The sequence below is a fragment of the Struthio camelus genome, chromosome 17 (assembly GCF_040807025.1).
Source record: "Struthio camelus isolate bStrCam1 chromosome 17, bStrCam1.hap1, whole genome shotgun sequence".
Lineage (NCBI taxonomy): Eukaryota > Metazoa > Chordata > Aves > Struthioniformes > Struthionidae > Struthio > Struthio camelus.
Genome location: NC_090958.1, coordinates 10,973,534 through 10,996,447, shown reverse-complemented (window position 1 = coordinate 10,996,447; position 22,914 = coordinate 10,973,534). Strand labels below are relative to the sequence as shown.

General features: G+C 60.5%; 1 protein-coding gene across 3 annotated transcripts; it reads right to left on the bottom strand.

Moving 5' to 3' along the window:
- Positions 1-1,043: 1,043 nt before the first annotated feature.
- Positions 1,044-14,992, bottom strand: TBX1 (T-box transcription factor 1). Of its 3 annotated transcripts, XM_068911127.1 has the most exons (9): positions 14,974-14,992; positions 13,514-13,642; positions 11,803-12,211; positions 8,275-8,376; positions 6,816-6,987; positions 6,415-6,570; positions 4,823-4,890; positions 4,525-4,625; positions 1,044-3,780 (listed from the first exon to the last, which is right to left on the bottom strand). In XM_068911127.1, exons 2-9 carry the CDS (start codon positions 13,545-13,547, stop codon positions 3,320-3,322), a joined length of 1,503 nt encoding a protein of 500 aa, XP_068767228.1. In that variant the 5' UTR covers positions 13,548-13,642; positions 14,974-14,992; the 3' UTR covers positions 1,044-3,319. The 3 variants fall into 3 exon arrangements, with proteins under 3 accessions (XP_068767228.1, XP_068767226.1, XP_068767227.1); XM_068911125.1 differs by lacking the exon at positions 14,974-14,992 and having other exon boundaries at positions 11,803-12,262; positions 13,514-13,762; XM_068911126.1 differs by lacking the exon at positions 14,974-14,992 and having other exon boundaries at positions 13,514-13,762.
- Between the last annotated feature and the right edge of the window lie 7,922 nt (positions 14,993-22,914).

Here is a 22,914-nt window from a genome sequence, read left to right as displayed (position 1 = left end):
TTGACTAACTGGTTGATAGACAGCATGAATTTAAAGCATCCCGGGTTCTCAAGATAACAGCTTTTCTGTGCTTTTCATAAGGCTTCTACTGCTCAATGTGTAGTGCTGTCCATGTGTGCTTTGTTTTTCTTTTTTCTTTTTTTTTTTTTTTAACTGTGACTTGTTTGTTGGGATACAAAAAATAACCCTGCTTGTTTTCCATATCTGGAATACTCCCATCCAGTAGCATGGGCACTGCTATACAAGCAAGAAATACAAGTCAAAGCCCAGAGGAGGCTTGGTTTAAAGACTATAACATGGCATGAAACGGACTGCTAACGTGCTTAATACTAACATACGTAAGTAGCTTGCAAGTTTCTGGCCCAAAAGTAAGGGTAGAAATACCATTTTCACACTTAAAACTGTAGTCTTGATACAGCTGCATGGTGTCTCCCTCCCATTCAGACACAGGACTCCCTGCATTGGTTCTTCTTCTAGCCCAGTGAGCCTGAGGGCCCACTGCCCCAGTCATAGGTAAGAGTTCTGGTCTGTGATGTTTTTTTCTTTCAAAGGGGAAAAATTAAGCTTGGTACAGTCAAGGCAAGGACTTTGAGCCACTTTCTGTAAAAGCACGCTTTAGTCCTGGTGTATTAGGCTACTCAGTCCTCTTGGTTCTTGTGCAGGAAAACATGTTTGAAAAGGCAAAGGTCTGTGGCCAATCTGCACTGAGAAGCAGTAGCACTTCCCTGCTGCAATCGATGTATGTTTAAAGAAAACAGGTGCTGACAAACACAAACAAAACTGTATCCATTTCAGCTTAGGACCCCAGCCCTGCCAGTTGTTGCACAATGATCATTATAGCCATAAGCAGCCCCCACAACTAGGGGGAGAGAAGGGAGGGAGCAGTCACCTATGAAGATTCACTAGTTCCTCAGGCTAAACAAGTCCTGAGACCACAGTTTGTATTCCTCCTTATTTAAGTGACTTCAGTTTGTAGGGGACGTTTACAGTAGATAAACTGACAAACACACACAAGTAATTGAACAAGAAAAGAAAGAAAGAAAGAAGAGGAAAAGCATTTATAAATGTCACTGTCAAATGTCTTTTCAATTTAAATGTAATAAGATTATCTACACATATCTACAAATATCTACAAGTATCTACACTGTTTGCAGATATGATTCTTTGGTTGTCATGACTTTTTTCCTACACTGCAACTATCAAGAAAAAAAAAATGTTTGTATAATCTTTGAAAGAAATAATAAATATAACAACTTCATTAAACATTTGACCCAAGCTTTGGCACTAATCAGATTACAGATAACAAATCAAAACTCTGAAATAACAGCGGCAAAGCAACAGAGCACATCAGAGAGCCATTTCCCACTGATTAATAATAAGCACAAGGCTATTTTACATCAACCTTTCTGAGAACATTAGTTATGGTTTAGTCAGACGCTAAGAATTTCACAATTCACTGCAAATGTCAAATAAAATACGTATTTCTTGCACAAGTCTTTTCCATGGATCCAGATATATTTTTTATAACAGAAAAAAAAATACAGAAAATATTCATGTTAGCCTACATCCCTTCTTAACCCTTCCAAAGAGTTTTGGAAGCCCAAAGCCCACTGTCGGAGAATGCATAAACATCACTATTAACACTGCCACCTGCATAAGGGAAGGATTGTTTTAAAAGGTATCAGCAAACCATTGCAGTTTGTAGTGAAGACACACAAACATGGATGAATAGAGAACTTAAAAAAAAAAAAAAAGGCACTTTTCATAGAATCACATGGAAGAATCAGAAAAGTGTTTATAATACTGTATACCAACACAGCTGAAGAGCTGTTCAATACCTTCTCTGAACTACACAAAAGGACTGACATTTGGTGACACGTTTGACAAAAAACACAAGCCAACTATTCAAAACACATCACTGGAGAAATTGTGATAAACAGGCCCATCTTTTCAACAGTAAGGAAAAAGCTACTGAAGGGAAGGGAAAAAAAATACTTACCAGCTTTAAGAGGAAAGATGCAGCAAGCAGGTAGATGCAGAATAGGTGCTTTGGGACTACTGCAGTTTGGGTCAGCCAGATATAAGGGGTGAGGCATTCTGGGAAAAAAAAACCCTGAAGTTCCTCTAAAAGGCACCTCTCTGTGGGAGAGCACCCAGAGCCCAGGAAAGGACCTGGGAAGGCAGTCCTGAGGCCACCCCAGGAGCAGCCAGTTTACAAGCTCCTGCTGAGAATATGCAGCCAAAACTTTGTGGGCATTCCCTCCACCCCCAGGCTAATTTTTAGATCTTAATAGTATCAATCGCTGTGAAAAGAAGAAGCTGTAGATGACTGTGCTCTTGGCCATAGGTTCTTCTCAATAGCCCCCCCCCCAAATGCTCTCGGGGTTAAGCTGCCCCCAACGAACCCTAAAACTCGTGAACAGGTCAGCAACAGGAGAGACCAGCGTGGATTATGTTTCTTATAGTGCTGCCTGCAGAGATCCAAAGTGTTCCCGTAGGTTAAACTGTTTCCTTTGACAGTATCCTAGAAGAACGGAGTCAGCTGTGAATGAGGCCAAGCAACCTCCCAAGGTAAAGGACAAACGTACATCACCGCACGCTGAATTACACACCAGACCCGGGGTCCGCTGCTGCCTGCCGCTAGCGTCTGCTAGTGCTCGCTGCCCACCTGGCAGCACGCCGACCCCCTCCGGGCTGGGAAAAACTTGTGGCACTGCCCAAAGCGGCAGCAACACCAGGTCTCCATCCAAAGGCCAGGTGCGTGAGTGGAGAAGGCCCAGGGCGGGCGATCAGCAACACCAAGGCCTAGGTTTGGCTGGGGCCCTGACCGCCAGCAGGACCTCGGGCAATTCACCTCACAGCTGCCGCTGCTCTGACCTTGGCGCCAATGGCTCCATCCTACCGGCTTCCCAGGGGCCCTGTCATCCTCAACGCCCAGCGCGCCACGGAGGTGGGATGGGGTATCCGCAAGAGCAGAGGAGGTGGGGGTAGGGAGAAGGGAGATAACGACATATGGCTTCATTTATCAAAGTGCAGCTGCGGGTCACGCAGCGATGGGGCGCACGCCGCGCGCCCCCGCCAGCCTCAGGCACGCAGCCGCCCCCCAACCCTCACAGCCCGCCGCGGGGGTGGGGGAGCGGGCCGGGGGCCCCCGGCTTCCTGCGATTGGGCTCTCCGATCGTCGATCAAGTCATGCTGGCCAATCAGCTCGTCCGTGAGGCGGGAGGAGAGGGAAAGGCGGGAAGAGAGGGGAGGCCGTTAACGGTCGCGGCACGCGCCGCCGCCAGTCTCTCGCCGGGCCGGGGCGGCGGTGGCGGCGTTATCTGGGCCCGTAGTCGTAGTTGGCGGGGGCGCCGGCCGACGAGTACATGTTGGCGGCGGCCGCCGCGGCCGCAGCCGCCGCGTTCATGTGGTGATGATGGTGGTGGTGGTGGTGGTGGTAGCTGTGGCCGCGGATGCCGGGGAGGGGGTAGGGGGCGGGCCGGCTCTTCGCCCCCAGGTAGTGGTCGTAGGCGGCGGCCGCGGCCGGCGGGTACTTGTAGGGGTGGTGGTGGAGCGGCTCCGAGGCGGCGGGCTCCAGGCGCAGTTCGTGGTGGGGGGGGCTGGGCCGGCCGCCGCCGCCGCCGCCGCCGAGCGGTACGAGGCCGCCACCGCCGCCGCCGCCGGGCAGCGCGGGGCTGAGCACGCGCGACATGAGCTGCTGGTGCGCGGCGTCGCCGTGCAGCGGCGTCCCGCCCGTCGCCGCCTCCCGCTCGTAGTCCCGGCGGCTCTCGGCAGCATCTGCGGGGGGCACAGGGGCGTCAGCCACCGCCCTTCCCCGCCGCCGGGCCTCGCGCGGCGGCGGTGGGAGCCGGGCTGCGGGGCAGCACCTTCCGACTGCGATAAATGGGGCTGGACCGACTGACAAGTCGGTACACGCCTGAGATTTTTGCAATTGTGTAACGCTAAACAAATACAGACTTCCCTTTATTTTACAAGCCCGGAGTGTGCTGGAAGGAAGGCCTCCGGTTGTCTCTGCTGTTGTTTGCTCTGCGTAATGGAAAAGGAGGCGAGGGGCAGGGGCACACCGCTAGACCCGACTGCGGCTCCCGCGTGGGAGCAGGTCTGCCCTGAGCACGCCGCTGGTGTGTTTTCAAAGGGCAATGCAAGGCTGTGCGAGTGGCCCTCGCTGCACCTCTGCCTGAAAAGCTACGCTTTCAGCCAAAAAGTCTAAAATGGGACACTAAAGGAAGAGGTGTTTTAAACCACCTTACCGCTTTCCCTCACGTTTAAGCACAACAGCGGCGAGTGGTTTGGACCTAACAAGAGTGAGATTGAATTAGGCTAAAAAGATGTCTATTTTTGTTTAAGAATAGATAGCAGGGCAAAGCCCATCAGCAACGGGGACGTCCGGGGCTGTGTGTCCACCATAGGCGGCTGTAGCCCCAGGGTGGCAAGTGAGGCCAGCCCCCAGCACGCACGCCATGCTGGCTGCGTGGGCCAGGGCTGGGGCCGTGGGCAGGCCCGGCCGCTCGAGGCGCTCACCTTTCTCTGTCCCGTTTTGGTGCACAGGGGAAGACACTGGATTCCGGGATCTGGCAAAAGCGCTCATGAGAGGAAGGGCTCCAGGCCTGTGATTCCTGGGCCTGGAAGAGGAAAAATGATACAGAGCTACTGCTCCAGCCGAATGGGCACATGCATGCACCGCTGCAGCTGGAAAACAGGGCCTGACCCAGCGCCTGCTGAACACGATGCAAGTCGTGTGTAAATGTAAATGGGGCAGATGTGTGCTAAACTGGGAGCAAGAGGGGGCTAGTTGCAGTCAATGAAGAAATGGCCTTACCAGTCTTCAGGGTCGCAGTCTCTGAATCCCTTGGCAAAAGGGTTGCTGGCAATCTTGAGCTGCGTGATCTGTAAAGAGAACCAGGGAAAAGTCTCTGAGCGGCACGTGCAAGGCTCCCTGGTTAGATGGTGAGCATGTCTCCAACCAAGCTTTCGGGGGTCAGTTGTGCCTGGTGTAACGGGGAGGGCCCAGGTGGCCTGGGGAGCCAGGGCCCTGCCAGGGCGCGCTCTGCCACAGAGCACAAACACGCGCTTTCCCTCTGTTAGAAAATGCGGGGTAGGACGCTATCTAATACGAGTTCAAGGCGAAGGGAGAGGCAGCCCGAATCGGCTGCAAAAGCTGTGTAAATGCACTTGTAAGAAAATGCCACATTATATGGGTCACCACTGGAGCAGCTAAGATAAATCACTGGATAAATCATACTTATGTATTTATTTAATTCGCCAGGGAGAAGGCAGGACATTTTCTATATTTAAGCAAATCCACGGATAAAGTATGTGATTGTGAGTTTCCGGAATGGGTTGAAAAACAAACTTTAAGCCCCTCAGTGACAGTTCCAGCCTTAGAGGTCAAACTGATAGAAAGCAGGAGAGAAAGAGCAGCTGTCCGGAGCCATCAGGCAAATGCCAGCCGGGGAGGGACTCGGAGCCCCTTAAAGGCGCAGCCGGCCTGGGCCGCGCGGGGAGGTCGCATGCGGCCAGATCCCAAATTTTGGGGGACCCCTTGGGTGGGTTTGCTCGCAGCTATTGCAGAAGGTGGCATCGCTGCCAGCTGCTCACGAGCAACCCCACAAATCGGAGTGGGGACAGCTGAGATGCCCAGCCCCTCGGATTGGCCTGCAGCATCGGTGCAGGGCACAGATGGCAGTTTCCGAGCAGTGCTGAGAAACCCCTGCTATGAAACTGTATTTGCAACTGTGGCTGGGATTCCTGCTCTCTACATTATGCTGATGCGATTTAAAGAAGCAATTGGATTAACTGTTGCCCAGAAATCCGCATCGGATTAGGGGGGAGGGATTTGTATGGGTTTTTTTTTTGTTTGTTTTTTGTTTTTTCTCCCCATATAATTGTATTCTGGGGAGGAACAGACCGGGAGGGAGGGAGCTCGGAGAAGTAAAATTGCAGATTTATCCAAACAAATTGTGAGTGACATTTCGCAGCAGGAAGCCTGTAGTTTCCCAACTAGCCCGGGTCTCGGGTTTACATAGGTAATGACATCCCCCTGGGCCGGGGGAAGTTTGCGATGGGGCAGGAACGACAGGGCCGGGGCTCACGTCGCTTCCTCGGTGTGCAGCGACGCGGCTCCGCAGCAGCTCCCCCGGCTATCGGTTTCCCCAAGCTGCCCGAAAATGGGTTTAGCAGCTGGGGAGGAGGAGGAGGAGCAGGGAATACCCCCAGATGCCTCCGCCTCTGGTGGACACCTACAGCCCGGCCCGCCGCAGCCGGGCACAGGGGCTGAGCAGGCTCCCCGGGGCCCAGCACCGGGCGGCCCCGCTCCGCTTTCCCACCAAGTCGCCTGGTCCAGCCAGTCCCCGGGGCCGGGCAGGGCTTATCCGCTTCCCCCCGGTGCCCCTGCTGCCCGGCCCCGCTCACCCGGTGGTTCTGGTAGGCGGTCACGGCCGTGAAGCGCGTCTCCTCGAAGACGAAGGTTTTAAAGTTCTCCTCCGCGTATTTCTCGCTGTCTTTCCGGGGGTCCACGTAGACCACGTGAAAACGCGGCTGGTATCTGTGCATGGAGTTCAAAATGATCTGAATGATAAAACGAGCAAGGAGACAATGACTGATCCAGGCGGAGCATGGAGAGAGGAGCGCGCAGCCCCCGGCCCTGCCGGCGCCGCTGCCCGGGGCTGGGGCAGGGCGGGGGCGCAGGTCCCGCGGAGCCCCGCGGAGGGGGCGGGCGGGAGGGCACCCGCGGCAGTCACGGCGCAGGGAGTTCCCCAGCTGAGCCCGGCGCTGGCGGGCGTCTTGCGCACCTTCTCCCCGGCAACACTTACATGCCCGTTGTCATCCAGCAAGTTGTTGGTCAGCTTGAGCTTATCGAAGGAAACGATCTGCTTCATCCACTGCGCCCCTTTCGCCGGGGAGTCCGGGTGGTAATGCACCCTGCCGGGGGTGGCGGGGTCGGCTTTGCCGGCCACCAGCCAGGAGGAGCTGTGGAAGGCGTATCTGCCGGAGGAGAACACGCCGTCAGCGGCGGCCCGGCCCGCAGCCCCGGCCCCGGCGCCCCCCGAGGCGCCGCGGGGTCCGGCCCCGGCGGGCCGCTTCCCCCGGCCCGGCTGCCGCCTGCCCGGGCGCTCCCGTTTCCTAAGGAAACGAGGGGGATGAGCGCTTCTCAACAGCCGCGCTCGTTGTGGGGAAAAAACAATATTTTATCAGATCGCCCAAGGATCTTGCCGGCGAGGAATCTGCGGGACGGAGGAAATTTATAGCTACCTGTACAGATTTGGGAGAGAAGCCACAAATGCTCCCCCTCCCTCTACAAAAAAAAAAAAAAAGGTGAAAGGGAGCCCTCTATACACTAATGTTCTGGCTCTAAGTGAAGAGTGGAAATTTATGTGCAGATTAATAGCAGGTCCAGAGTTTAGCAGCCTTGTTTCATTCTTTCAAAGTACATATTCAACAGTAACATTTAAAACAGAGAAACCAATCTTCTATACACGTGTTTACTTTAAAAGCCAGTGTTTGCACAGGGGGAATTAGACACCATTGGACTCGAGCAGAAACATTACTTTTTAAAGATATACTCAATTGGATGTTATATATCCCACTTCCCTCGACAAGCAAACATTTCTAGGACGCCCTGAGAATTTGGATATCTGTCTAAATATTTATATATCGGACCCTGCGATTCATACGCGCGCTGCCTGTTAGGCGTCCTGATCTGAAGCTAAATGCATAATGCGCCTTTCACTGTCTTAAAATTAAAGGAGTTGCAAAGCAAACCGCATCGCTGACTTGCGAGTCGCCGGTTTCCGAGGCCTTCCTATGCTCCCGCTGGAAACAAGGGCAGGGTTTTGTAGCTCGGACAGCCGGGACTTTCCAAAGAACAAAACTCGCTCTCTTCCCCCAAACACGCAGCAAGCGAGAGCCCCAGGTGGGCACGGCCGCGGGGCCGGCACCGACGGTGCCACCTGCCCCGTCCGAGTAGCACCGGGGCTTTTTGGGGGGGGGGGGACGGGGGCCGCGGAGCGCTTGTACCTGCCTCCGCGCAGATTTTGCGCCCGGTTGCGCCCGACCCCGCCAGCCCTTGGGCGTAATTCAAGGGGGTCACGGCGGATCCGCGCCGCTCCCGGCCCGAAACTCGTTACGGGGAGCCCCGGGCGGCCGCGTCCCCGGCCGGCACCGGCCTGCTCGCCCACGGCGCGGCGCGGACGGGCCCCCCCGGCCCCGGGGCTGGCACCGGCCGCCGGGCCGGGCAGGCAGCGCCGAGCACCGCCCGAGCAAGTTACTTGCCGGTATCGCTTGTCGTCCACGGGGACGAAATCCATCAGGAGCATGTAGTCAGCCATGGGGTCCATGCCGAAGATCTTCACCTGGAAGGTGGGGAACATGCGCCTGGCGCGGACAGGAGAGAAGGCGAGAGCTGAGCGTGGGGCGAGCGGGCGCCCCGAGGGGCTCCTCCTCGCCGGGGTGCCCAGGGCAGCCGGGCCGCGGCCCCGCGCACCCGCGGCCCTTCCCCTCCCGCGCCCCGACGTGCGCCCGAAACGGAGCTTTGCGCTCCCCAGGCGCCTCCGAGGAGGCGCCGGCCGGGGCGGGGGCAAGGGCGACCTGGCCGGGCAGCGTGGGGACAGGGCGAGCGGGGGCAGCCGCGTCCGCACGGCCCCCAGGAGCTTCCCAAAGGACAAGCCGGGGCGGCACTGCCCCTCCGCCGGCCCCGCCGCTGCCCGGCCCGTCTGGGCCCCACGGGGCGGCTTGTGTCGGACACGCAAAACAGCCGCCACGGAGGGGTGCAACCGCGCGGGCGGGGGAAAAAGCTTTGCCGCCTTCGCTGTTGCAGAGGGGAGCCACAAGTGAGAGAGTTTCGTTCCCTGCTTTTTCCCCCATCTTCCCAGCTGCTCTCACGTAAGGCAGACGCAAGGCAATGCGTCCCCCCCGGGCCCGCACCCGGGCACCCCGGGGCGCCAGCTCTGGTCCCGCCTGCGTGCGACCAGAGGGAAACGAGCTCCCACGTTTGCAGCTTCTGCTCCCCAAAATCTGCGCCTGTTTTAAAGCAGCGATGAAAACAGCAGCGTGTGCCTGGAGCCACGGACACGCCGCAGCCGCCGGCCCCGCGGGGACAGCCCCTGCAGCACCCCGCCAGGCCGGCCGGCACCGGGCATCTCCCAGCGAGCCCCTTCCCGGCCCCGTTTCGTTGCCGGAGCCCGGTGGAGCCGGGCTGGGTGCCCGCCCCGTTGCGGGGTGCGAAGGACAGCGGAGGCGGCCGGTGCCTCCCAGACAAGGGGCTCAAGGGGGGACCGCGCCCCCGGGGCTGCCCCAGGGGCTCTGCTCCCTGCAGACCCGCGGGACACGACCAGCGCGGGGGGGATCCCACGCCCTGAGCCACAATTTTTCCGAGGGGCTGCTGGCAAAATGCGGAAGGGCCGGGCCCAGGCCCCCCCCCCCCCCCGGGACGGGGTCGGGTCCCGGCCGCGGCTCCCGAGCGGGGCGCGCTGAAGATGCGCCCTCGCGTCGGCTCTCGTTACGGCTTCGCTTTTTGTTTGATATATTCTTTACCCAGCCAGGAAACCAAGCGAGCAATAGCAGGAGGTATTTCGGGAAGGAGGCTTGAAGCCGTTTGAAAAAACCAAATCCCAAATACCCCCGGAAAAAAAAAAACAACCCGACAAAAGCTGAGCCCCACCAGTCTCCCCCCCTCCCCCGGGCCATTCGCGGGGTGCCCGGCCGGATCTGCTGTGCGCCTCTCTAGGGCTTTTTTGGTTTTGCTGCTGCTGTTTTCCGCTGAGGAAAGGCCGCCTTAGCCCAAAGCCAGGGCACCCAGGGCCGTGGGGGGCCGCGGGGCCCCGAGCCCCGGCTCGGCGGTCACACAGCTCCCTCCACCCCGGTCCCGGTGCTACCAGGCAGCACCGGAGACATGCAGCCCCGTCTCCCTTTCTGTAACGCTTTAGCAAACCCTGGAGAACATTTCCAGTCGCCCCTTCTGGTTATTATTTTTTTTAAAGGTGTAAAAGCCCCCATTAGCTCCAGTTCCGGTGTTTCTTGTTTTAAAACGAAGTTTTAAAACAAACAACCCGAGTTGATAAGACCCACCTAGACAAACAGCAGGGCCAGCCCAGAGGCGCTGGGAGAGAACAGGCTTCGCAGCGTCTTCCCTGCGCCTTTTCCTGCTGGTTTTACCCCGCTTTCTTCTGTTTTTACCCGCCTGCCCGGAGATTTGTGGGTGTCATTAAATAAACGAAGAAGATGGAGGAGGAAAAAAAAAAAGCAAGCCCGCGGTTCAGATCCAAGTTATTTCCCTTTCGGGGTCGTTGGAGAGCGGGGTGTTGGCAACCCTTTCGCCGTCCTAGGAGAGCGAAGGAAGCCAGACCGAGGAGCTCCTGTTCGCAGGGAGCCGCCGCCTCGAGCCTCAGCGGCCTTTTCCGCTGAGGAAGGCAGCGCGGAGCCGGCGCCGGGCACAGCGCTGCGCGGCGGGGCGCGGAGGGCGGCCGGCGCCGCGGAAGGCGCTTGCTGCGGGGAAGCACGCGCGGGCTCCCGCACCAACGCGCCGCGGCGCCGGCCCCGCTGCTGGCTACTTTTTCACCGGGCACCGAGATGTTTTTTTTTTTTTTAAATAGTAAAATGCTATTTTTTTTAAGGAATGCACGTATATAAATATACTTAATTTTTCCCACCTTCAGGAAACTCAAAATCGCCGGAGGGAGAGCAGCCACCCGAGCCGCGGCAGCAGCGCTGCTGGGCCCTTTGGGAGCGGAGCCCGGGCTGCTCCCGTGTCCCCCCGGGCACCGCGGAGCGCCCCTGCGGCCATTCCCGGAGCTCATCGAGAGCGCTCGCCGGGTAACTTATCTATTTCTTTTTCTGTTATTCTCCCCCCCTCCCTCCCGTATCGTTTTAAATCACGGGAACAAGACAGAGCCTGAGCAACCCACCCGGCTCCCCAAGAGGACGCGGCAGCCCCGTCCCTGCCCTGCAACGAGCTCCGGCAGCAGAGGCGCTCCTAGGCGATCGCATTTAAACGCGCTTAATTAACAAGCCTAATTGGGGGCCCCTCCTTTCCCCAGATGTTTTGCTCATTTCTAACGCGGCCGGATCAGCTGCTTCCTTTGTTCCCCGGCCGGGAGCAGGCCCGGTCCCGTCCGCCGGGCCGAGCCGAGCCGAGCCGAGCCGAGCCGAGCCGGAGGAAGGCTGCGGCGAGCTGGGCGCAGCCCGAGCTCGTTATTCGATATTCGGGAAATGCAGTATTCCTGGGGGGCGTTTCGAGTGCAAAACAGCCAGAGCTGGGGTCTGTTTATAGTCCCCGCCGAAAGGGAAAATGTGCCCCCGCGATCAAAGAAAATCATTTAATTGCCGTTTTTTCGCCTTGCTTTTTTCTTTACTCCTGGCTGTCGCCTCTGGGAAGGCCAGTGCCCGTTGCGAGCACGTCCGGCCCGAGGTCCCGTGCGGGGTAAGCGAAAGCCGAAAACGCCCGACCGTGTCGGGGCAAAGAGCGTTTTTCAGCGCGACTAAAACACAGCGCGGAGCTCGCAAGCACAGCGTGCCCGAGCCCGGCCAGCCTGCCCCCGCCTCCCCGCTCTGCTTAGCGCAACTTTAACGTTTGCTTTTAGCCCCCCAAAGCTGCACTGTCTTCCGCATAACACCCAAGGCCTCCGGTTCCGCCAGAACCCGCAGATTCTGCCCCGGCAGAAACGTGAGGATCAGATGACTGCAGCCCTCGGCCCGCAGCCTCGATTTTCCCCTAAGCGCCGCGGATTCAGCCGCCTCCAGCCGGGCCCGCGGCGCGGCTCGGCGGGCAGGGGGCCGGGGGAGCCCGGCGGGCTCTGCACTGACCTGCCGGCCTTGGTGACGATCATCTCGGTGCCCAGCTGGTTGAACTCGTCCCACAGCGCCTTCATCTCCAGCTGGACGCTCACGTTGGCCACTTTGGGGTTCTTCTTCACGGGCGCCTTGGCGGCGGCGGCCGGCCCGGCCGAGCAGCCGGAGACGGCGGCGGGGCCCGCGGCTGCGGCCCCGGCGCCCTCGGGGGGCTCCGGGCCGGGGGGCGGCGGGTTGGCCCCGGCCGCCGCCGTCCCCGCGAAGGGGTAGCCGTGCTGCGGCTGGGGCGGCGGGTGCGGGTGCTGCTGAGCCGTGCAGGGCTCGTAGTGCGGCGGCTCATGCTGTCCGTACGGGTCCCCCGGGGAGGGGGAGAGGTGGTACCCCCCGGAGGCGTTCAGGCTGCTCAGGCTGTTGGCCGTGAAAGCTGCAACATCGCAAAAATGGGACAGCTGGGTGAGCCAGGGGCTGGAGATAGCTGAAATCATTCCAAAAACAGGCGGTCAGGGCTCGGCTCCGGCTCCCGCTTGTTCCCCCCACCGCCAGCCTCGGCGCACCCCCCTCGCGCCAGCTCCGCGCCGCTCCGCGGGGTGCCCTCCGCCTCCTCTCCTGCCCCGCGCCCAGCCCAGCGGGGCGCCTCCCCCTTTCCGCTTTGCTTGGCCCCAGCCTCGCTCCCCCCGGGGCAGGCGGGGAGCTCGCTGCTCCCGCTGCCTGCCTGCCTGCCGCGGCTCTTTTTTTTTTCCCCCTCTCCTTTTTTTGGTCTTTTTCTTTTTTTTTTTTCCTTTGCAAACCCGAGAGATCTGCCAAGAGCCGCGGCGGTGCAGAGCCCGTGTTATCTCCGCAGAAGGCCTCCCTCGCCGCACACGAATTGGGACAAAGCAACTCCCCCCCCCAAAAAAAAAAAAGAGGAGGGGGTGGAAAACCCCAAAGAAAGAAACTGCTTCTTATTTCTATGTAACTAAGGTGCTGCAGGTAACGTCCCTCGCTCTGGAACCGCGGGGTCGTGGCTGAGAGAAGGTGGGTCTAGTTTTGCAAGACCCCCTTCTCTGCACCTCCGAGCCACGGATGGGGGAGAGATGGGGACAGGAGCGAGGCACCGGCTCCGCGCCCAGGAGCGCCGGGGCGGCCCCGGCGCGCAGCCTCGGCCGGGCGCCCTGTGGCCGCAGCTCGCCCTGGGCGTGTGACAGCCCCCTGCCAGCAGACGGCTCCTTTGGCCCCCCCCCCCCCGGTGCTGAAATGCTCCTCGGGGTCCACGGGGGCTCCAAGGTTATTCCCGCGCCGGTGCGCAGCGCCGCGGCGGCTGCGGAGCCGCCGGCGCCGTCGGGGGATGCTGCCGCACCTCGGAGGGGACGCGGGCCCGGGCGGCGGAGCCGTCGCAAGCCGCCACCGGCCCACGGCACAGCCTGCTTGTACAAAGCGAGCAGCGAGCAGCGGGCAGCGAGCGGGGAAGGGCTGCGGGTGCCCGGCCGTGCCCCAGGCGACGCGGCCAAACCGGCTCCCGGAGCGGCCCGGCTGCCGCAAGCCCTCCAGCCCCGCCGCCCCCGCCCCCGGCCCTGCACGGGGAGCCTGGAAGCATTAAAATCCTCTGAAAATCGGTGGCAAGAGGGGTCTGACAGGGTATGCTGGAGCAGGGCCGGGGGCGGGCGGGGGTCCCCGGCCCTGCCAGGCCTGCCTCCCCGCGGAGCGGTGCGCGCCGCGCGGGGCTGTGCTCGGCGCTGCCGGCACCTACCTTCCATGTCCCTGGTGACGGTGCTGAAGTGCATCTTCTGCGGGCGGGGGCCGGCGCGGGCGTGCTTGCCGCGGCCACCGCGGCGCTCCTCCAGCGCTTCCTTCCCTGCTTGCTCGGCGGCGGCGGCGACTGAAATCAGAGAGGCGATACTGAAAGCATTTGCCTTGGGAGACAGAGGGCTGTTTTCGTCCATAGGGGAGACACCAATGCAGGAGCAGCAGCCGCGGCAGCCTCCCACCACGAGCCCCCCCTCCCACCCCCTCACTCCCCTCCTTTCTACCGCACCATCCAGGGAGGTGCGAGCGAGACCCCCCTCCTTCCAGAAAGGAGGGGGGGAGGGAAACGAAAAAAAAAAAAAAGAAAAAATACCCAAACAAAAAACAACCCAAACCCTCTCCCCCCGCTCAGAAAGGGCGTTGGGGAGCAAGAAACTTCCCCAGGGCCTTTTGCAGCCAGCGCCGAGCACCGAAGCGGCCGGATCGAGCCCTGCCAGGGAGAGGGAACGGGGGGGAGAAAATAAATAACCCAGGCGATTTATCCCCGGGGGTCTCAGTTTCTTCTCCCCCCCCAGCCTCTTTCCTTGCGATTTATTAATTTATTTCCTCCCTTCCCTCCCCCCCAACCACCACCTCCTGCTTCTGCCCCCCCTTCCCCTCCTGCACGTAGGGAAAGTGGCTCCCTTATAGGCGCTTTCCCCCATTCAGTGGCTGGGAGGCGTCACATGGAAGCCGGGGGTGTTTGCCTGCAGCGGCGGCGGCGGCGAAAGCGAAGTGAAACTCCTGCCGAGACGGTGTCAAAGGGCTGGGGAGGCCCTTCCCCGCCTCCCGGGCACGGCGAGCGGGCCGCCGGGGAGGGATGTGCCGCGGGGCGGGCGGAGGGGCCGGCGGTGTCAATCACGGCGGCGGGGAGCCGGCCGACGGGAAGGGAAGGGAAGAGCCGAGCCGAGCCGAGCCGAGCCGAGCCGAGCCCAGCGTCACGCTGCGGATGTCCGGCACCGAGAAGGGGGATTGCTCCCTTCCTGCAGCCCGGGTCCACCCGCGCGGCTGCGGCCCGGCCCGGCCCGGCCCGGCTCAGCCCCGAGCCCGCCGGAGCGCCGCGGCCCCGGGGGTTTCCAGCCCGCGCCGCCGGGGCGGGCAGGGGATGGGCACGTCGGGGTGCGCGGAGGGCGCAGGTACCGCCGCCCGCCTCGCCGGTGCGGCAGGAGGGGACCGGCCCGGGCCACCAAACCCCCAAAGTCACAAGCAGGCGCTGGACTATTTCCTTGGCCGAAAAAAGCGGAGGAAACGGAAAACAAACGGCGCGGCTGCAGGCGAACCCTTGGCGCGGCCCGGCGTGGGAGCCCGCGCCGTCGGCAGGCACCTGCCCGGCCTTCCCGGGCCGCGGGCCGCCCTCTGCCGTGCGGCGGGGCCAGACCGGGCCGCTGCCCGTCCCTGCCCCGCGGAGGGCGAGGCGCTACTCACCGGCCGGCACCGGCCCCTCGGAGAGCCGCGGCGTCCCCCGGGCCCTTCCTCCGCATCGGCACGGGGCGAGGCGGCGCGCCGGCCCGCCGGGCCCGGCCCGGTCCCGGTCCCGATCCCTCTGGACAGGCGGCAGCAGCGAGGTCCCGGGGGAAATGCCCCGACGGGGCGGGCGGAGCCGTGGGGCGCGCCGGTGGCTACCGCCGCGATGGGGGTTGCATAACCCGCCCGATGCGCGGAGAGCCGGAGTGAGCAAGCGGGTTATATATAGCTGCCCCGTCTGTAGCCTGCGGGGCTTGATTCTTCTGTTGAAATATTATCTTTGGATGTGGTAAAAATATTTGCAGAGAAAAATCTAGACTACTCTTACATATTTGAACATATGTTCTTGCAGCTAACGGCATAAGGGCAGAACGGGACACGAACGCTGTTTTGTTGCTTTGCTGCTGCTGTCAGCGCGTTTCCCAGCCGGACACTTTTCTACCCCGATATTACGGGCACGCCAAGGAAAAAAGCTTTCCCGGTGGGGAGCCGCGCTGGTTACCTGGTTGCAATAAAAGCAAGAGGGGAGGGGATTTCGTTGGGAAAGCGCGGGGCGAAATTGCCGGAGCGGCGGGGGAAGTCGAGGAGACGCGTCCGAGCTGCAAACACCTCCCGGGGCAGCGAAGGGGAGAGCCGAGCGGGACGCTCCGCGCCAGCCCCTTCCCCGGGTGTCCCGCTCGGCGGCAGCGCCTCCCCGCAGGGGGGAAGGAAATACCCCTCCTCGGAAATTAAGAAAAGTCCGAATCCCAGCGCCCCAACGGATGCGGAGGGGTCCTGCCCGTGCTTCGGGCCGGCCCGGGCCGTGTTCCCAGGTTTCTCCCTTTCTCCTTTCCGCCCGCCGCCGTTTCCCTCGAAATCCCGGCTGCTCTGGGTACAGCGCGCAAGCAGGAGAGGAGCCTCCGCGGCGTGCGGCCTCCCCCAGGCCCGCGGTAACCGCGCGGCCTCGCAGGCGATGCCGAGGGGGCGGGCAGCCCCGCTCGCAGGCCCCCGCGGGGTTAACACACGCGTGTTAGCGGCTCCGCGGGGTGCGGGGGCGAAAACAGCCCCAAATCTCCCAGGACGTGGGAACCCCGCACGGAGAGAGCAGGCTCCGTTTCTCCGTGCTGCAAAGGGGCCGGCCGGGAGCTCGTCCCCTCTCCTGCCCCCCGGGCCCAAACCCGAGGCCGCGTCCGCCCCGGCCGGGGGCTCGTCCAGGCCGCGGCCACTCTGCCTCGCCGCAGCGTTGCGGGGTGAATCCGGCCTGGACGGGGGCTGCCAGCAGTGCTCTCGTTGCTGTTGCCCGTAGCTCTGTAGTTGCCCCCGGGCCGAGGGGCGAATGGATGAAGCCCGGAGGCCGTCGGAAGGGGAAAAGGGGAGAGGACGAGTGGGTTTCTCTGGTCCCCCCCCCCCCCCGCCAGCTCACACCTTCCCAAGCAGGTGGGGGGAGAGCTCGTGGCTGTCTCGCCACCGGGAACAGCTCCGCGCTGCGGAAACGCCGGCGGGTCGAGGATGGGGGGAAAGGGCAGAAATCCGTGCACAGCCCCGCCGGAGACACGCGTCTCCCCTGCCCCGAAGTGCTCCCACCCTGGCAAGGCGAAAGCCAGCGGCGGCACTGGGGAAAAGCAGCGCTCTACAACGACGCCCGCGGCCCCCCGACGGCAGCCCCGGCGTCGCCGCCTCCCCGCTGCCCCACGCACCGTCCCGCGGGTCTCGCCGCGCCGAGCCCGGCCCCGCACAGCGCTGTTCCCCGCAGCCTTCCCCCCGTCCGGCTCCGTGCCTCCAGCACCCCCCGCACCTCGAAATCCCCCAGACCTTCCCGGCGAGGCCACGCTCACAGGAGGCCGGGGCCGGACACCTCCCGGGCCCCGCCGCCCCGGGCCGGGCTCAGGTGCCCTCCCGGGCCCGCATACCCCAATCTCTCACCCGGGGCCGCCACCGTGTGTGTGCAGAGGTGCCCCGGGTCCTCCCAGGCCGGGGTGCCCCGCACGCCAGCCCGCGGGGAGGGCGCCTGCTCCGCGGCCCGCGGGTGCGCCGGGCGCAGGTGCGCTGCGGCCCGAGGGCGCGTCCGGCCCCGAGCGGCCCCGCGGCGGGGACGCAGCCCCGCCGCCTCCTCCTTCCCTCCGTCCGCCCTTCGCACTCACCCCCTCCGCTCGCACCTCTCCTCTCGGCCCTCCCGCCGGCCCTCCTTTCTGCCCGCTCCCCCGGCCCCGGCGTCCCTCCCGCCCCTCACCGCGGGCCTCCGCGGGCCCCGCTGCCGGTGCGGGCCGGGGCCGGCCCCCGCACAGCCCGGCGGCTGCTCCGCGCGCACGTCCGCACACGCGTATTTCTCCCTGCGGTTCGTCGATAAATGCCCCCGCGGCGAGGAGCCCCGGGCCGGGTGTCACGGCCGGGCCAGGGCCGGGCCCGGGGCAGCGGAGCGCGGCGCCTCGGGGCAGCGCGGAGGGGCGCGGAGCCGCCGCCCGCCGCCGCCGCGGCCCCCGGCCGCCCGCGCAGCACCGCCCGGGCCGCCGCCACCGCTCGTGCGCTGGCAACTACTGGAAAGAGTAACGCTAGAAATGAGAATGGGAATAATGATGATGGTGGTGACAGTAATAATAACAATTCGTAGGTGTTCAGCTAACGGGAGCCACCGACATTTAGGGATTCGTTGTAAGAGAGGAGAAAAAGAGGAGAACGGGCAGTTCTCGGCAGGTGAAAAAAACCCCTGCAATTCCCGCAGGTCCTGCGAAAAAGGGGATTTTTCTGGCATGTAATTTGAGAGAGTTATCGATTATTACTATTATTATTATTATCATTATCATCAGTATTACTACTAGTACGATTATTATTATTTTACAATTGACATTTGAAATGCAGGAACCGAAATTAACAAATCTATTTAACAGATCTGAAAACCAAATAAGCCATTGACCAGGTCTCACCGCGAAAGACAGAAAGACAGACAGAAAGAAAACAAGGGGGGGGGGAACGAAGAAAGAAAGAAGAAAGAAGGAAAGAAAGAAAGAAAGAAAATAGGCGGAAAAAGGTAAGAAAGAGAAAGAAAAGGAGAGAAAAAGCAAGCAAGTAAGCAAGCAAGCGAGCAAGATGATGAAATAAAGAAATAAAGAACTAAAGAAAACGAGAGAAAGAGAAAGAAAAGAAAAGGAAGGATAAAAGAAAGAACAGAAAAGAAGGAGAAAAAGAAAGAAAAGAAAGAAGGAAAAGAAAGTGAACAAAAAAAGGAGAAGAAAGAAAAAAGAAAGACAAAGAGAAAGCAACGTGAAACAGAGAAACAGCGCAAGGCAGAAATACAGAAGGGTAAAGACCGAAAGAACGAAAGCAGAAGCCAGCAGGGAACCGAGGGAGGCGATCGCGCTGGTGCTCTGCGCCGGGGCCGCCGCTTCCCCCGGCATTAAACGGTTTCGGCTCCAGGGTCGGTTCGCCGCGACCCGGTGCCGGTCGCCGCCCGGGCCGGTGCCTTCGCCCCCTCACCGGTATCGTGTTAGCGGCCCGCTGGCCGCCTCCGCGCCCGCCCGGCCCCGCTCGCCCCGACACCGCAGGACCCCGCCGAGGCGGCCCGGTGCCGAGCGGCTTTAACCGGCCCGGCCCGGCCCGGCCCGTGCGGCTGCGGGGCCGCCGGGGCGCGCAGCCCCGCTCCGCTGCGCGGCAGGTGCGCGGCGCCCCGCGGAGCGCGGCCCCTCCGCGGCGCCGGGCCGGAGCGGGGCTGCGGCACCTGCGGCCGGAGCGGCTCCCTGCGGGCCCGGCCGCAGAGCCCCCGGCGGCGGGCGCGGCGGGAGCGGGGGCGCCGGGCTGCCTCCCGCCGGCGGACTGCCTTTGGGAATCAGGGGCTCGAGGAGAAAGCAAGGAGAGGAGGGAGAGGAGAAGAAAAAGAAAAAGAAAAAGAAAAAGAAAAGAAAAGAAAAGAAAAGAAAAGAAAAGAAAAGAAAAGAAAAGAAAAGAAAAGAAAAGAAAAGAAAAGAAAAGAAAAGAAAAGAAAAGAAAAAAGAAAAACGAGAGAGAAAGAAGAGAAAGAGGGAAAGAGGGAGAAAGAAAGATAGAAAGAGACAAAGAAGCTGAGAGGAAGAGAGAGAAAGAGGAAGAGAGAAAGCAAGAAGAGAGAGAAAGAACAAGATAACGAAAGAAAAAAAAGATTAAAAAAAACCAAGTAGGCAAGAAAGCAATCAAGAAAAGAGAGCAACCCTGGGCAAGAAAGAATCTAAGAATAAATAATTATTGCTACAAGCAGCGCAGTCCTCACAAATACCAGTCTTTTCTCACCCACAGGCAGCGCGGTGCCCGGGGCGGGCTGTGACCCCGCGGCGGGGACCGGGCTGGCCCCTGCGTCCCGCCGGCTCCCGCTTGCCAGCCTGGGCTCTGCGTTATTTGCTACGGAGATTTGGGGCTGGTGTTACGGGGTCGCTTGCCTGCAGATCCCAATGTAGAGATCACGCATGGGGAAATTCTCAGGAATAAAACTGTCAGCCACCCTGCCCGGCACACAGCCGGCAGGGTTTCTCCCTTTCCTTTCTCCCTTTTCTCCTTTTTTATTCTTTCGTTTCCCCCCCCTCTCTGATGACAGCTCACACTTCTGCAGCATGACATCCGCGCTCTCCCACAGTTTGGGACCCCGAACCCGGGGTCTGGGCTGAGCCCGGGTGCGGCAGCCGGTCCGGTCCTGGGGGGAAGCCGCCGGGAGCAGGCTGGTCTGCAGGGTGAAGCCCCGGGGGATGCTGACACCCTCATCTGCCCCGGCCACCCACGGGGCTGCGAGCAAGCCGAGGAGCCGCTGTCCTTATGCCTTGTAGTGAGCATGTGAGGGGGGAATACAACCCATTGGGGTGGAGGGGGGAGAGTCCCCGAGGGCAAAGTGGCTCCAAGAGAGGCTAGAAAACACCTAACCCGGGAGGAGAGGGGATGTGGCGAGGGACACGGAGGGTTTGGAAGGAATTAGCAAGCCATCAGCTCAGCCCCCCCCGGCATCCACCTACCCTGTCCATCCCATCCCGGACACAACCCTCCCCAAGCCCCTTTCCCAGGTGGCAGGGCTCTGCAGACCACCCGCTGCCCAGGCAGCCTCTCTCAGCAGCCCACAAACCTTCAGAAATATAAGATACATCCTAACAGCAACAGAAAGCTAGTGAGAAAATGATTAAAAAAAAAAATCTAAAGTCCTGCTGCAGCCTATGCAGTCAGGTGTGCTGCGTGGGGTTTGCCAGATAGGCCCCGTCCGGCTCTCCCCCAGCTCCTCCACCCCCTTGCCGCACTGTTTATTAACGCCTTTGAGAAGCTCCTCACAGGGTGCTGCTGCGCTGCCCAGGTCTAGCACACACACCGGCCGCACTCTGCCCGCAGGCCTGGCCCCTTCTTCACTTGCACCCTCGGCTTCTGCGTGCAGGAAGAGGGAACGTGCTTGCCTGGCCGCCTCCGCTCCGCGGCCACGCAGGGGAAACGGGGCTGCAGCTAAAGGGAAATGAAGTGCTTTTAGTTTGAAAGAAGGACCCCCCCCATCTAACGCTGCCAAAAATAACTCAATTCGAGCGTATTTCCTTATCGCGATGCAAGTTTGGGTGAAGAGCGGCGAGGAGATCCTGCTGCGCTCTGCAGGACAGAGGACGCCGCCGCGGCCGCATTGCACCCGGAGGAAAACCGAGCAACCTCACTGCTTCTTGCTAGATCCTGCCAGCGGGGCGAGAACTGCTTTCAGGCAGCCAGAAACACTGTCCGCTCGAAATTGAGTCACTAGAGGGGAAAAGGAGGCTGCGTGACTCAATTGTGGTTGTTGCACCGAAGGTTTATATTCACTCAGTCCCATAGCAGTATCCTGTGCAGACATTTATTTTGGCTTAAGCCAGGCTTGTTCTCGTTTCGATTCAGTCAATGAGGCCTGATCCGCACCAATGCTTTGCGCTGGTGGAGCTGCTTGAGCCTCGCAGGTTGGTTTTGCGTTGGCTTGCTTTCAAGCAGGGTGGCACAATGCGGCCGGGGTTAGACAGGCACGGTCCTCGCGTGCATGGAGCGTTCCTGAGTTCAGCTGCCTGCGCGAGACGTGGGGTCCTCAAAACTCCCTGCTCTCAGCTGCTGTAGAGTCTCCCGTAAGGAATTTTTCCCTGCAGTCTGTTTTCCCTTTTCTAATAGGCGAGTAAAATATCCCTGCTCTTCCCTGTTGTCCCACCGTGGCTCCTCTGATTGTCACAGCAAAGAGCAGATCAGCGTTGCTCGTTCTGGAGCTGGTATGTTTTTGTGGGGCTTTTGTGTGGCAGATGATGTTATATATTAATTACTAACACAACACCATTCGTTAGCACAAGCAAATTAACACAATCAATAATCAGCAGGGCTCAGAGTGCAAGCGGGAGGCTGCACGATCTGCAAGGTTCCTGCTGGGAGAAATCCTCGCCCTGCATTGCTGGCTATTTCACAGGACACATTGCAAACTTGACCCAAGCACCATAAGGAATGGATGCTTCGGCTGACGTCAGCTGCTTCTTCGAATCCAGTCCGGCATAAAAACTGGCTTACTCCATCCCAGAGATTTTTCTTTGTGCGTCAGTGCTGGAGCTGAACCCTCTGGACCGCCTCCAGCCGAGAGACAGCCAGCCTCCGCACTGTCACCAAAGGCAGCTCACGCACATTAAAGATGCAAGGGAGAGGGCGATCTCAGGGAGCGCACACCAGATCCGAAGATGAGCCTGAGGCCCTTGCTGGAGCCCATATTTGTCTGCAAAGGGCTGCGTTGCTTCTAACAGGGAGAAACACGCTGGCTGTGTTTGCTTCTCTGAGCTTGCTTCACTCCCTTCTTCTTCTCCTCCTCTTCCTCTTCCTCCTTCTCCTTGGCCTCCTCCTTGCACATGCCCCGGACGAATTGTGCCAGGGATGTGTGCAGCCCCCTTGCTCGGCCAAGGGCAGCATCCCCCCGGTCACGCGGCGGCTGTGCGTAGGAACCAAATCCAACAGCATTCCCGTGCACTCCCAGGAGACGTTGGCTCAGATTTCTTCGGGTACCAGCTGGCTGTCACTGATACGGGACACGTACTGCCAGTGGGGATCGCAACGTGTGCTTGTGCTTGCACTGAGCGGTGGAGCAGGGCTGCGCAGCCTCTCCTCCAGGGGTCAAACACTCTGCTCGGCAGCCAGGCTTGCACACGCTCTCAACAGCTTGCTCCGAGTCTGCGGAAAAGCCTGTCTCAGGCGGAAGCCGTGGCGGACAGGTAGCCAGTCCCTGCAAGGAGCGCTGTGCTCAGCAGAGATCAGTGCCTTCAAAAAGGCGCTTTTCCAGGAGCTGGGGGCAGCCCCGCTGGTACGTGGCACTGGGGGAAGCGTGAGCCTGTGGGTCCCGCCACGGCCGACACGTGTGGTTGATTGCTTCCCCTAGGTGGCCCGGCAGAGCGATCCGAGCCCGAGCCAGGGGACTGCGCCGGAGGGAGATGGAGGCAGCGAGGCCACGAGGAGCTGCGCGTGGGGAGCAGCCCAGTGTCCGAGCGCCAGCGGCTGCAAGCGTGGCCCAGGCACTACAGAGGCACGTTCTGGTTTGCTCATGGGCACTTTACACCCCGTGCGAGACCCGCAGAGTCCCTGAAATGCCGTGCCCAGGCGAACGACCCTGCTTCCTTCCTGGGAAGCTGTGGCCCCATTGAATGAGCATCCAAGCCTGTAAGAGCATGAGGATATTTCTTCAGGGGGAAAAAAAACCCAATTCTCTTTTCCCCTTTTTATACAGCTAATGTGTGGCTGGGCATGATATGAAAGTAGGGTTTGCACCCGTGAAGTTTTGGCTAAAGCAGGCTTAGTCACCAAATAACACCTCCTGGTATGTTATCTGCTCAGCACGAGAGTTACCCCGGGATCTTGTGCTTAGCTGCAGCTGAGCCTTCCAGAGCCTGCGTGTCGTGCAGTAGCGCTTAATCACAGCAGTGCCGTGCACTTTCCCTGTCTTGGCACCAGCAG

Coding starts and splice junctions, on each gene's coding strand:
- TBX1 (XM_068911125.1), bottom strand. CDS start 13,706: ATGGACGAAAACAGCCCTCTGTCTCCCAAGGCAAATGCTTTCAGTATC. Junction 6,988..8,274: donor GTGGACGACAAGCGATACCG/GCAAGTAACTTG, acceptor CTCCTCCGGCAG/ATACGCCTTCCACAGCTCCT. Junction 3,781..4,524: donor CCAAAACGGGACAGAGAAAG/GTGAGCGCCTCG, acceptor TGCCCCCCGCAG/ATGCTGCCGAGAGCCGCCGG.